At 43.7% G+C, this 13,014-nt stretch overlaps 1 protein-coding gene across 2 annotated transcripts in view; it reads right to left on the minus strand.

The window, feature by feature from the left end:
- The window catches only part of LOC120958676 (T-box protein H15-like), a 52,169-nt gene that overhangs the window by 12,062 nt on the left and 27,093 nt on the right, over positions 1-13,014 (minus strand). For both annotated transcript variants that reach the window (XM_040381634.2, XM_040381635.2), the window contains exon 4: positions 4,415-4,700. In XM_040381634.2, the coding sequence (XP_040237568.2) occupies positions 4,415-4,700 (286 nt within the window). The remainder of the gene's footprint in view (positions 1-4,414; positions 4,701-13,014) is intronic.

Raw genomic sequence — 13,014 nt, forward strand, 5'->3', positions numbered from 1 at the left:
GGTGCTCCCAACACTTAGACGATGACATACTAGAACACCGGTTAAAGATCAGTTTCCGGCATGATGGGGTGGCCGCGAGCTGCATATGGTATTAATATGGTATTAAAGGTGATATCATTTTAATACAGAAACCAAATAAATTTAATATCTATTCTTCTATATATGGAGACGTGTCCAGCACATACGCCTTGTCGCCTTAAGTCATCTTAATAACCACATTACATTAGCGTTGAATAATTTAATAAGCAACCAGTGTTGCAGCCTTCGCATCCAGCAGCTCCTGCTGGCTAGCAATCGTAAAGAAACTGTCGCCCTATCAAGTCCCAGCAAAGGCGACCCGAAACCCCCTTCCCCCACTGCCCAAAGATGGCGCAAAACCGGTCGATCGTACGCACCCAACCTTACGCCCCGTGTCGCAAAACCTGAGATTAATTAAGTGTTTCCGATAACGATCTGCAAATTATGCAACCCAGGTATGGTCGGAGCCGCGCCCTCTCGCCCGTTCGCCAACTCGACGCCTTTTGCTAAGCACAGTGCAAGTTTATAGTGGCCACCAGCCCCTCACCCTCTGGCTAACCCTACCCTGCCTGCCCGCGTCCCACTGATCAAGTCGATCAATTGCAGTCGGCGCACTCGCGCGGCGGATGTACCGGCTGTCAACGGGCACTCAGGACCGGCTCCCGAATGGAGTCATAATTTTTGCCATCGATTTGCCAGCTGCTGCTGCGGATGTCGCGGGCGCAGAATTAGTTATGCTCTCGCGCGTTCGCGAATCGCCGTTAGAGGCTAATTTAAGACCCCGCCCACGGGTAATGTGGCCGGTGGTAATTAATGAGCCATTGCCGTACAAACACACATACAACCACCCATCTCACTCTACAGCTGTTTTCGCCTTGAAGCTTCTCCATACACACACAGACAGAGTGAAAACATCACCACCAGTGTTGGGCCATTAAGTATTCCAATCCCATCACGGTGCATGAAACACAGCACCGTGGGTGAAATTATTCAAATCAGCAGCCCTATTTGCTCGATGAGGTTTCATTTTTATCCAAATCGAATCCCAAAAGCCCCACCGGGGGAAACCAACTCGTTGGCAGCGTTGAGGGGTGTACAGCAACGCGACCCAGCAACGTGATAAGGTGTCAAAATATCACACTCAACTCCGAGCGCCAAAAGTCGCTGAAAGTCCAGTTTACGTGACGTGGGGCGGTGGTGGCGGCGGTGTGCACAAACGACCCCGATAAAGCGAAAGGAAAAAACGCCCAATATGGCTGCCGTGGCCGGTACGCGGGGTCGGCAGGTTGCATTAATAATTCATCCACCCATCGAAATAATAGTAAATTATGTAGATGGAGAAACCGAGCCCAAAGTAGCCGGTGTGTGTGTGTGATCGTAAAAATAAGCAGCGAGGAAATAACCAACCACGCTACGCAAAGGTACTTCTGGGGTTCGGTCCTAGCTAGAACTCAAGCTCGCGAGCAGCACTGCGAAGGAGGCGAGGAGATGGGAAGCAGGGAAAAAAGGTGCGAATGTGTTAGGTCGACGAAATAATCACGAAATTAGGATTATGCAAATCGTATCCCGAACGCGCACACACACACACGATCCGGACGCTTTCCTTCCTTTGGCGCTTTCCTTTTGCGAGCGACAACACATTACCTCCGAAGGATTATTACCTCCATCAGCAAGCGGTTTGGTCCTGCTGTGACGCTCGCAGCGACCACGAAAGCGAAAGCCAATGGAGGAAAAAAAGGATAGAAAACCACCACGCACCACCAGCACCGACCGCGGAGCGAAGGTGTCAAATGGAAAAGTGTCATAAAGTGTGCGAGTTACGATCATTGACACTTTCTTCTTCGATGCCTTTGCGCACCCATGGCGGTGCGTTCTTGCACCATTTGGACCCGACCGACCGACCGAAACGCTCTCCGAACCTTTCTTCCAAGCCCAAGCCTCACCAAGCCCTGCCCGACGATGAAGCGACGCTGGAAATGTATTAATTAAGTATAACTTATGGCGACCGAGCTTAATTGTCTTCATAATTTCTCCACTCCGTGCGCTTATCATAACTCCGGGGTGGCAAACGGAAACGCTAAAGAGAGATGATGGCTGTGTTGGGAGGGGGGTGGGGGTAGGGTCACCCAATTGGTTGGCCGGTGGCCAGTCTGAGGGCTTTGTCTGTGTGTGTGTGTATGTGCTGGTCTGTCTGTCTTTTCTTTGCTCCACGTGCCGGTTTGATGGCGTGCGGCAACTCACACAGACACACTCTCGTTAAGGTACAGCGAAAGAAGAAGAGTGGGGAAAAATATGATTATTGGAAAATTATGGAAATGGGATACATTGTGCCACACGCATACACATATACCCACACACGGTGGAAGGTGTTCCAACTCGTCGCGATGGAGCAATGCGCTCTGCAGCGAAGGAAAGCAGGCAACAAAGTTAAAGACGACTCAAGACGACGTAGCGTAAATTCGTGGCAGTGGATGAACGCGTTATCGTTGTGCCACTGTTGCAGTTTATAGTTGGTAAATTGTTTAGCTATGTTTATAGCGGGATTAAGTAATCGAGCATTACCTCGCAGAGAGTGTTTTGTGATGAAGAGCTTTTCAGGCTTCTTGTCCTACAGATTTTACTATGATACTTTGTGCAACTAAATTAATTTAATTTGATTTTAATTTGAATGTGTTACAGGTACACCCTGCGTATACGAGCACATTTTCCAATAAAGCAGAGAATTAAGGATTATTTATTAAGCAACTGTTACAAGTCTCGAATTCTGTTGAGCATATTTGTAGATTATTAAAGATTGCAATTAAAAAAAATGACAAAAATTGTCCATTTTTCATGGGTTCTTCTTCTTCCGTTGTTGCGAAATGTTCATTACACTTTCAATATTAGTGTCCCATGAGCTAGTAGCCAAAATGTGTATGCTCTTTCAATCAAACTCTAACCGTAATGGCATAAAAAGCGAAGCAATTACGTTCGGAAGCGTCACCCCGCCACGAAGAATGTCCGGACAAATTATGATAGTCGGGCAATCCCTTTCCAGCATCTTCAACATCTTGGCACTATTAGACAACAATCAGTGCATCGAAAAAAGCCCGATTGGGGACAACCAACAACCTTGAGCGACTAGTAGCTCCACAGGAAGATGAACAGGAAGAACTAGGGAAAAATCGCTACATCGCTGCGTTCGCTTGGCCGGGAGGTCGATGCAACCGGCCAAAAAGTGACAAAATACCTGGGAAATATGCGATGCGAGTATTGCGTCCACTGGTTTAGTGGACACAATGTGATACCCAAGTCAGCAAACCGGTCCATCATCCCTTAGCTGTGTCCTATGGAAAATTTCTGGACCAACAAGATGTGTATGATCTATTCCGGCAATTTTATCGCGAAAACTGCAGAAGAATTGAGAAAAATCGAAGGCAGAATTTAAAAGCATGCCAACCCGTATGCCTTCGACCGATGATTTATTTTTGCGAGTATGCTTAAATGACTACCTTCCAAGGGAAGTTAGCTAAAGTAGATTATCTGTATTCGTTTTTGTTTTCTATAGCCATACGGAAAAGCCCATTTTTAATGGAAACGTTATAACTTAAGCTCGTATCATTAGATTCTCTCAGCCTAGGGTTTTTCGAGTTGATTATATTGTGATTTTTGTTTGGATTTTGAAAGAAACCTATTGGAAAAAACTCACCAAAATCATCTTGGAAATAAGTTTAATTTACTAATTTAAGACACATTCTAAATTTTAATTCTAAATGTCTGTTCGATTAATAATAATTATTAATTTAAGTTGTGCGATCATTCGCTGAAGGTGATTTACTTCATTTGCTCCATAATTTAAATGATCAAAAATTTATATTCCATCCCATGCCATAACGTGCCTTCTTCAATTCTAAACTGAAAATCCATAAAACGGGTAGAAAACAAACATTCATTCCAAAACCTGCCCAAAACACTAAACTCGTGCCCGCCGCGAAGAAAGCAGCGATAATATATTGTTTTGTTTTATCGAACATCATCACAGCGCCATCGAAAATCTTTGGCAGGATCAAATTTCTTCCCTCCTCCCAAAAATATGCAGCACGCCCGGCACACAGTTCTGGCTGAACCTGACCCTGCGTAAATGCTGTCCAGGGGGTTGGGCCTGCTCGTTGTAAGATTAACCGTAACGGCAACTCCTTACCGGCTCGTCTAGATCTCGTTAGCGCAGCAGGCGCCGGGATTGGGTTTAAATGTCGCCGGGCTACAAAACGTTCAGCTTTACATTTCCCCCCGGGCCCCGCTTGTAACGTAATACGATCGGGGGCACACGACAAAAGCCACGGTTTCGTCGTGATCGGGGGATTGGAGGAAGGAATGGAGGATCGAACCACTCGGATTACAGCACATTTCCACTTACTTGACCATTCTTGTCCATCTCGTTGTTGGTGAGCTTAACTTTCTCGAACGATATGACCTGCTTGCGGAGCGCGTCCGGCCCGATCGGCGTGTCCGGGTGGGCGTACAGGCGGGCGGGTGGCGGGGGGTCAGCTTTTCCGGCCACCAGCCAGGACGACCGATGGTAGGCGTACCGATAGCGCCGGCTGTCCATCGGTACGACATCGAGCAGCACCACGTACCGGTCGGACGGTGTCGTTTGGCGCAACGGTCCCGAGAACGAGACGCGAACGGTCGGAAACATTCGGCTGGAAAGATGGGAGAGTGCATGGGGAATGAGAATGTTAAAAATGTTCAAAAAAAGTGCAATATATTATTGTTCAATTATTTAATTAATTTTCGAGTTCAATGTACTATAAAAATGATTCCAGACAAGCATGATGACACGATAATTGGCCTTCACATCAAGGTAAACTGTACCATCCATCCTTCTCATTAGTTTAATGCGTTACGTTTTAAACACGGTTTAAATTATGCTTCTCGTTACTGAATAATATCTCACGTCACGTCAGTTCGAGAATCTTCTCTCTCACCCAACCCTCCCCCTCCTCACATCAATCGATTTAGATGTGCTTTTCAAGCTGCAACATCAACTGGAACGATCTTGCTCATTAACCAAAAAACTACGGGTAATAATCATGCTCCGCCAGGCAAGCCTTGCCTTGCTCGATGGAGAAAGGAAAACATCCCATTATGAGAGAGAGAGAGAGAGTGGGGGAGGGGATCGGGATCATTAGCATAAGTAATTGGTATTGGCTAATGATAAGTGTGTGCCGGTGCCGATTCTTTCCGATACTTTGGTTTGTTTACTCTGTAGCTAAATGTAATCGACAACAATTCAATTTACACAAAAAACTGCAGTTCGTGATGAAGACGGACGGAAACTACTGAAGCGGCTGTTTCTCTTATAACCACGATAACTACTTCATTTTTTTACAGCACTTTGCCAGCTATTGTGGAGCTTTGTTACGCTGCCCTCTTTGAGCCATGACGACAACGGATCACAACTGACATTTTGTACTTTAAATGAATTAGATCGTGGGGTAAGAGTGATCGACGGCATTACACAAATAACCCCTTGTTTTGGGTAAAGAGTCGGTCCATGTTTGACATCTGTCATTAGCAGAAATGATCGATGCATTAAATGATCGCCTTTTACAGTGCGTGCGGATGGACTTTAAATGATGATGGTACCCTCATCCATAAAGCATAATTGTAACACGGGTTGTCTGTTGCTTATTATTTATTTTTGGTGGTTTTGCTCTTTTTCATCCTGCAGGAAATGTTAACTATTGGAACCATTTCATTTTGTTATAATAAAAAAACATGTAGTTAAATAATGTGAGCTCCTAAAATGCTTCATTTTGAAGAAGGACATCAGATAACATTATTTCAATGATTTAATAAGCAAAATTTGAATCAATTCATTTGTCAACAATGAATAGTGTTGATCAGCCCTTGAAGGTGTTGTGGTTCAATCTAATACAGGTGGAACATGAGAAAGTAATGTAAGTAATAAGTAATTGTAAGAAGTAGTAAGTAATTTCAACAAAAACGTAGTTTCATTCTTTATTTATTCACAGTCAGGGAGCCATTAGAGGCAAATCCTGCATATAAGATGAAACATCAATTTTACCCCAATTTATATGAAATAATATAATTGCAACATGCACTACAATGGATTCTATAATTCCGGAACATAAATGACAAATGATGTAATACTGTGCAAGATTCGTTTCACTTAACTCTTGAGAAACCCTAATTACTTAATCCTTGAACTATATATTTTACAGTTGTCGAGATGGATTGTGAATCATAATTTAGGTTTAATAGTTAAAAACAGTGAGTTTTGGAAGCAGATTTTGTAATTCTTGCACATGTTGTTGCAAATTACAAAACTATGGAATCAATTTATAACATAAAGAGTATTTGTGGCAAAAATACTCTCGAACTCTATTGACTCCTTAGATCTGCTTGCCAGAATTTCAATATACTAACTATGATGAATGCTTTAGTAATCTTAAGTATTGACTTTAGAAGGCTACAGTATACCTTTGATGAACCTTTGTTGTGCATGTCTTGAATTTTCATCCTGCCCTATTCTTTTTTTATCATCTTGACGCCAGCTCTCGATAAGCTAGTTAGTAATAGATATTAATTAAATAGGATACTTCTTCAGTTGTTTTTACCTCATAAGGGGCATAAGGGGACCTCATAAGCAGATTTATTAAATACATAATGATAAGTTGAATGCTGAACTTCAATCTAAAAATCAAATTATATCAATTTGTTTTCTGAATCTTAAAAACCATCCAGACTGTCCGTCAGATAAATTAGGTACACGAACAAAGTTGAAAGGTGTAACTGGGCAGCATTGGTCATGTGAAAAGCACCAAAACCACAACAACAACTACTACTACAGCAGCAGCTACATAAAATGCAACGTCCTACTGGTCCATTGCCCACCCGGGAGAGAAAATTGAGCTATATCATAATATTTAAGTACGTTGGTGGCCGCCAACCCAACGCCCCAGCGCGATCAAAAAGCGCCACGCGTAATGAGGTGAGGCAAAAACTAAAGGTGGGAACAGAAATTAATAACATCTGTCATTACTTTGTATGTTTGCCTCGTTGGCCACGTTGCCAGCCGATGCAATACAGACCCAGGAGACCTCAGTATGCTGAGAGAAAGAGAGAGAGAGAGAGAGAGAGATACAGCGCAAAATGCACACAAAACGCCAACGACTCCCAAAGGTGTCCACGGGAATCATTCACTTATTACGAACCGATGACTTCTGCCCAGCTCAGGCGCGCATCCGATGCTGATTCACTCGACCTCCCACCACCACCACCCAGGGGAAAAGGATCATCTCTGACCCAGACGGGCGACACAGGAAGTGCATTGCCGCAACGGCGCGATGCACCATTTATGTTGCACATCGCCACATTGCAGCGCGAAATAAAAAAAACGATCCAAATTGAAATGGACTCACTGCGCCGCCACTTCCCACCGTGCTCAGCATGCTTTCTTGAGAACGTTTCATTGAGGAAAAGCGTACAAGAAATTAATGGTCAACTCGGTTCGAGACCTAATGGAGTGCATGAAATGAGGTGGAAAATTGAAATCCCTTTTATTTTCGTTCACCTTTCCAGCCGGCAGTCGCATCTCTCTCTCTTCTTTTCCCCTTTTTGTGTGATGGGTTTATAGCAATGAAGTGGGTTCCATTTTTCATACGCCTTTCTCTACACGCGGCTGCTCGATTTAACGCCTGTTTTGTTCGCTCTATCGTACACGATTCGGTGCGCTCGTTCGAGTGTTGCATTGCATTGTTGTTACCTTTTGGGGAAGGAAAACCGCTGGCTGCCTGGCTGGCTCTAGCCGAGCACTGGGCCACACTCTAGCGCGCTCTAGCCTAGGTAATCGATTCCGATTCACCTTCTAAAGTGGGTTTTGTTTGTACGGTGCTCCAGGCTTACACGCTTACGGGTGAGTAATCTGTTAATAATTACCAAGCTTGTTTCCAGCCCGGTGGCCTGCTGGCTGCCGCTGGGCCCGCTTAAGCGACCGATGAATTATGGTTTGCAATTTATTTGGCTTCATTTTCAACGTCAAACGGTTACACCCGCGCGGTCTCCGGAACAATTGGATTCTTTCATTTGCTTGCATGGTCGACACCGGGCAGTCGCATTCGCGTACCCCGTTTTGCTACTGCGCTTCCGTAAGCGTTGGGAAAGCAGGTTAGCATAGGCTTATGATGGAGAGAGTGTGGAAAAAAATAATATAAAACAAATACTTTTGTTCGTTGCTTGCTTTGCGAAATAATCATTTCTATCCCAAAAAACCCCATTAAAGTTCAAAAAGTCCTCACTACGAAAAACCCCTTTTGCACTGGCTTCACTTCATCCAACTCAAAGCATTCGCAACAATGAATTATGATGTGCAAAGAAAATTTATTTTGATGGCTCTTTATTTGACTTGCGTGCATCAATTTCAGCCCGCGTAACGCCCACCAAGGTAAAATGGGTTGAAGGCCCGAGAACATAATCCCAACGAACCAGCCAGCCAAACGAGAGCACGAACGCAGCAATCAGCAGTCTCGTCGCAGCCACATGCAATGCAAGAAGGACCGCCATTTGGTCTGCGATCTCTGTCCGTGTGTTGTTGCAGTATGTTGCTGGCTCTTTTCTGTTGCATCTTTTTCTTGGGCAAACACGCATTGCACGTCCTCGTTCCCGTGTCAAAGCCTCCCTCACATTGCTTAAGCCCTTTTTTTCTTATCATCCTTTAATTCGTGCTGCAAAACGTTCCATTCGATGGACGAGCCATTTACAGTTTATTCCACTTCCTCTCATTTCCACTGCGTGTGTGTGTCTGTGTGTTTGCACTGCATTTTGATTGATGCGACCAGATTAATCACGGGAATGAGTGAAACGCGCATAAACAGATACTTTTGCCATTTGTTTTGATGGTGCTTTATATGTGTATATGTTGGTGTATGTGAGTGTGTTGATACAAGCGCATAAATGTACCACGTGCAATACGATTTTTCGCTTGTTTGCCCTCCTTTTTTTAACTTGTACATCAACATTATGGTTTTAAAACAGTTCCATCTCGCTTTGTTTTTCCACCACCCCAAACGTGCAGCTTGCAATCGTATGAATAAACCAACAAGCCAACACTTTTCCAACACCTCCTACCCTACATTACAATGCTGTCGATGTACTGTGTACATCGCTCACACAGTTCTACACCGACCTCGTGTTGAACGTCCGCTTTATGCTCAGTTGCAGTTGCAGACGCGCGAAAAATGATTGATGAGCGTTTGATTCTGCCTTGCGGTTGCGGAGAGTACCGAGTCGAGTAGCATCAGTTACCGTTGGGATAGCGCAATCGTGTTGCCCTTTGCTTGGGTTCTGTGTGTGTGTTTTTGCGCTCACAACATTTTCATAAATACGCTCCATCACCCATCCTCACTCATCGCACTCGCGATTAATGTGTTTGCTGGTGGTATTTAGCCCCCGATCGCCTGCTCTACCAGCGAGCGCTGCCCAAAATGTCCTTGAGCGAACATGATAATTAAATATTTTTCACAACTGTTAAGAGAGGCAGCACGAGTGCGATTTGAATTTTTGATTAGCAACCAACAACAAACTAACGAAACTCATCCTTTTTTTATTTGGCTGAGGATGTTGTCTTTGCAATCAAACATTATCAGCGCTGTTCTATCAGCTGTTACAGTTTGCTGTCCTGCTGCCCAAAATCGAGATCGAACGCAGCGGCAAGTTGATTAAATTAATGCGATAATTTATGACACATGCCCATGTTGGCGAACGTGGCTCACTGAAACTGAAGGGACAGAAAGAGAGACAGCAGAGGGTCATCTTTTTTTGGAAAAGGTTGTCCACCGTTTTGTTCTCTACGTTGTGTGGAGCTAATAAATTACAATCTTCTGAAAGAAACAGCTTTTCGGACGCGTCGGAACAATGTAACTGGTCGTTTTAGTTGGAGATAAGCTGCAACAAACTAAGCCGTAGCGCCAGGTTACAAGATCAGGAGGTTTTTCTTTGCTGATTGAGAATATTCATGAAACAATATATAAAGCTAGAGATCAAAATTTTGAAAATAAGAGCTAAGAGCAAATAAATGAATTATTTTAGGAAATAAAGCTTTGAGTCCTGTATTAAGGTTTTGCATATTTTCTTGAACTTTTCACTTTTTCGTTCACATTCGTTGTAAGATTGTAATTTTAACAGAATTATACTATCATGTAGCATATTCAAAACAATATAAAATAAATATAAAATAAGTTTTACTCAAAGCAAACATACTGGGTTGATTTTATCCGAATTGTTAACACAGCACACCGAATCAATCGAACAACACAACCGAAGCACAACTTATGATTTAATGCTTTGTCAGTCCAAGAATGATGTTCCCTTCCTTTTCACCATCTACCGGCTTCTAATCGAAAAACAACAATTACCCGATCCCCGGCTGCTAATCGAAGCACAACACAACAGACCATTCACAGAACGATAAAACGTTAAAGCGCATTCATTTGCTAATGAAAACAGGTGTGTGCTCCTGTCCCGCGGTTGCCCAAGAAACCCAGGGGAGAAGGAAAGCTCACCCAGAACCCACACCAAAAAAAAAAAAACACGCAAACACAAACAACGGCGCGACCTGCTGAGCGAAAGCGAAAATGAATTATGTTAAGGTCATGTCAGGACAAGCAGTTTTTCAGCTGATTTTATGACTTAAAAGTGGAGAGACGCGGTGTACGGTGCCGCGGGTATACTTCCATACTTTTTTTATGATCCGTATTATGCTAATTAAGCTCGCGTAGTAAGAATGGAATGGTCACATGGAGTCACTGTCGCTCGCACACCTCACCTTAACCTCACAAAACCTTCGCCTTGTTCTAAAACTTTGCCTGTATTTTGCTGTCTTTTTAGATTGTTTGTTTCACTGTTTCCAAAACGCTCATGTGAAGTTCGCTCGGAGTTAGATTGGTTTCCACTGTTTTGGGAACGGGAAAGAAAAATAAAACCGTGTCCGGTTCGCTGAACCAGAAGCATTCCCAACAATTGGACAAACATTTGGTATGCGTAAAAATGTGTAAATCATTCCCGGGAGCCGCCAGCACCACCAGCACTTAAAGCGCCTTTCTTCGGCCCCGACCAAACCAACACTTCGATCGGTGGATCCGATAGGTCTTGGGCAGCGTCGTAAAGCCTGCTGGTTATGGATACATGCGAAAGCATACTAAAACGCTTAATTCGCTGCATTAATAAAGCGGTAAGATATTCTCCAGATGAAACGGCTTCCACCGAGAATGAGGTGAAAAATAGTGCTGAGAAGCAATAGACAAAACGGGACTGCATAGAGGGGGCACATAAAATCCTTCGCCTGATCCTTGGTCGCGATCGTTGCGATCAGCAACCACAGTTACGTTAATAATTAGCACCCTATTTTCAAGTCACCACTCAGCGTGGTCATTCTGCCTGCCTGGGGTCGGCGTTTGATTACATTACACAACAACAAAAAAACGTTTCACATAAAAGCCAGGGTTTGCTTATCAATTCCGGAGCATCATCACCCCGAAATTAGCAATCGTTGAAATTATGTAAATAAATATTGAAATAACTGAAAAACTATGAAACGAATGGGAGCAGCAAATGCCAACCCAATCACCATCGGCCTCCCACGTTTTGTTTTGTACGCTGACACAACAGTTCAGTTGCACATGCACAGGGGGGAAAGGTGCTTTTTTTTTCAAGGAACTCCCGTTTGATGACTGGGTGAGTTAGCACTTTCTTACACGCCATTACCACTTGAGTTTTATTTCGGCCCGAGCCGGACATTTCATATCGCTCCAACGGTGGACTTTGCACAAGCTGAAGGGTTATAAGGGGGCACAGAGAACAATAATACCGAATGGCCAATTCTGTGCCAAGAACAATGCGAGGATCATCATAAAAGCGGCCAGTAATGACTCGCTCAAAACAAGCACACAAATGGAACAGTTATGGAAACAGAAAATAAAGAAAACTTAAACAGATGGAAACGTGTGAGCTGATGTACGACGCACAACTGCTTGAGAAATGAAATTCAATTTCACGACGAATGGCTACGTGTTGCTTTTCCTCATTTCAGCTGGTTCGGAAATTTTCCGGAAGCGTTTATTTTTCAGACCTCTTGCTGCTGTACCTCACGACTACTTCAACGCGAGGTGATGTTGATGGGTTTAGTTTTAATGAAAATGATACAACACTATTTCTCGGGCTCGGATGGTAGCCAAGAGGGCGGTGCGTTGGGGCTGGCTACGTTCATTTGTTTTAGGACGTTCGTTACAACTCTTCGCCTCGGCGAATGGTTTTGTTTTGCCAACTCATCATGGCACCACCACCGATTACGGCCAGCTTTATGCTGATGGATGCCCGCGTGGTGAGAAAACTGAAACAGTACGCAACGTACTGTAAAGATCACAATCATCGCAGCCCGGTGGCACTTTTGCATCGGAGGCCCCGGAGGCCAATCTGGATTTCCATTCGATGGTTTTTCGGTGAAAACTGAACAAAAAGACAAATGCTTTTCAACGGGTTTTGGGAGCAAATTAAAACAAAACTTCAGCGCCACACGGCGGACCACGGGGAAAGCGATGACAAAACGAAGCCGTGACGGGGTGAAAAAAATTTACAATATTTAAATTGTGTGGCGTCTTACTTTAAAATGCGCTATTGCTGATGAAATGTATGATTTGAATATTTCCGACGCGTCATGGGTGAGACGAGAAAGTGTTAATTGTTCATGAGTGTAAGCGTGCACCTAAAGAGTCTTCAATATCTTAATGCTATTTTGACTTAATTTGTTTATTCTCGTAATACATTTTAGCTTTTACCACTTGCTTGTGTAGCAATCTTGTACTTTTTATTGTAATTCATATATTTCCTGGCTCACAGGCTTTCCTGGAGAACTATATATTATTAGAACATGTTAATATGTGACGTCTTTACACTCCTGAATTTCAAATTGGCAACATAATTGTTATTGTTTACCTA

Source organism: Anopheles coluzzii, chromosome 3 (assembly GCF_943734685.1).
Source record: "Anopheles coluzzii chromosome 3, AcolN3, whole genome shotgun sequence".
Classification (NCBI taxonomy): domain Eukaryota; kingdom Metazoa; phylum Arthropoda; class Insecta; order Diptera; family Culicidae; genus Anopheles; species Anopheles coluzzii.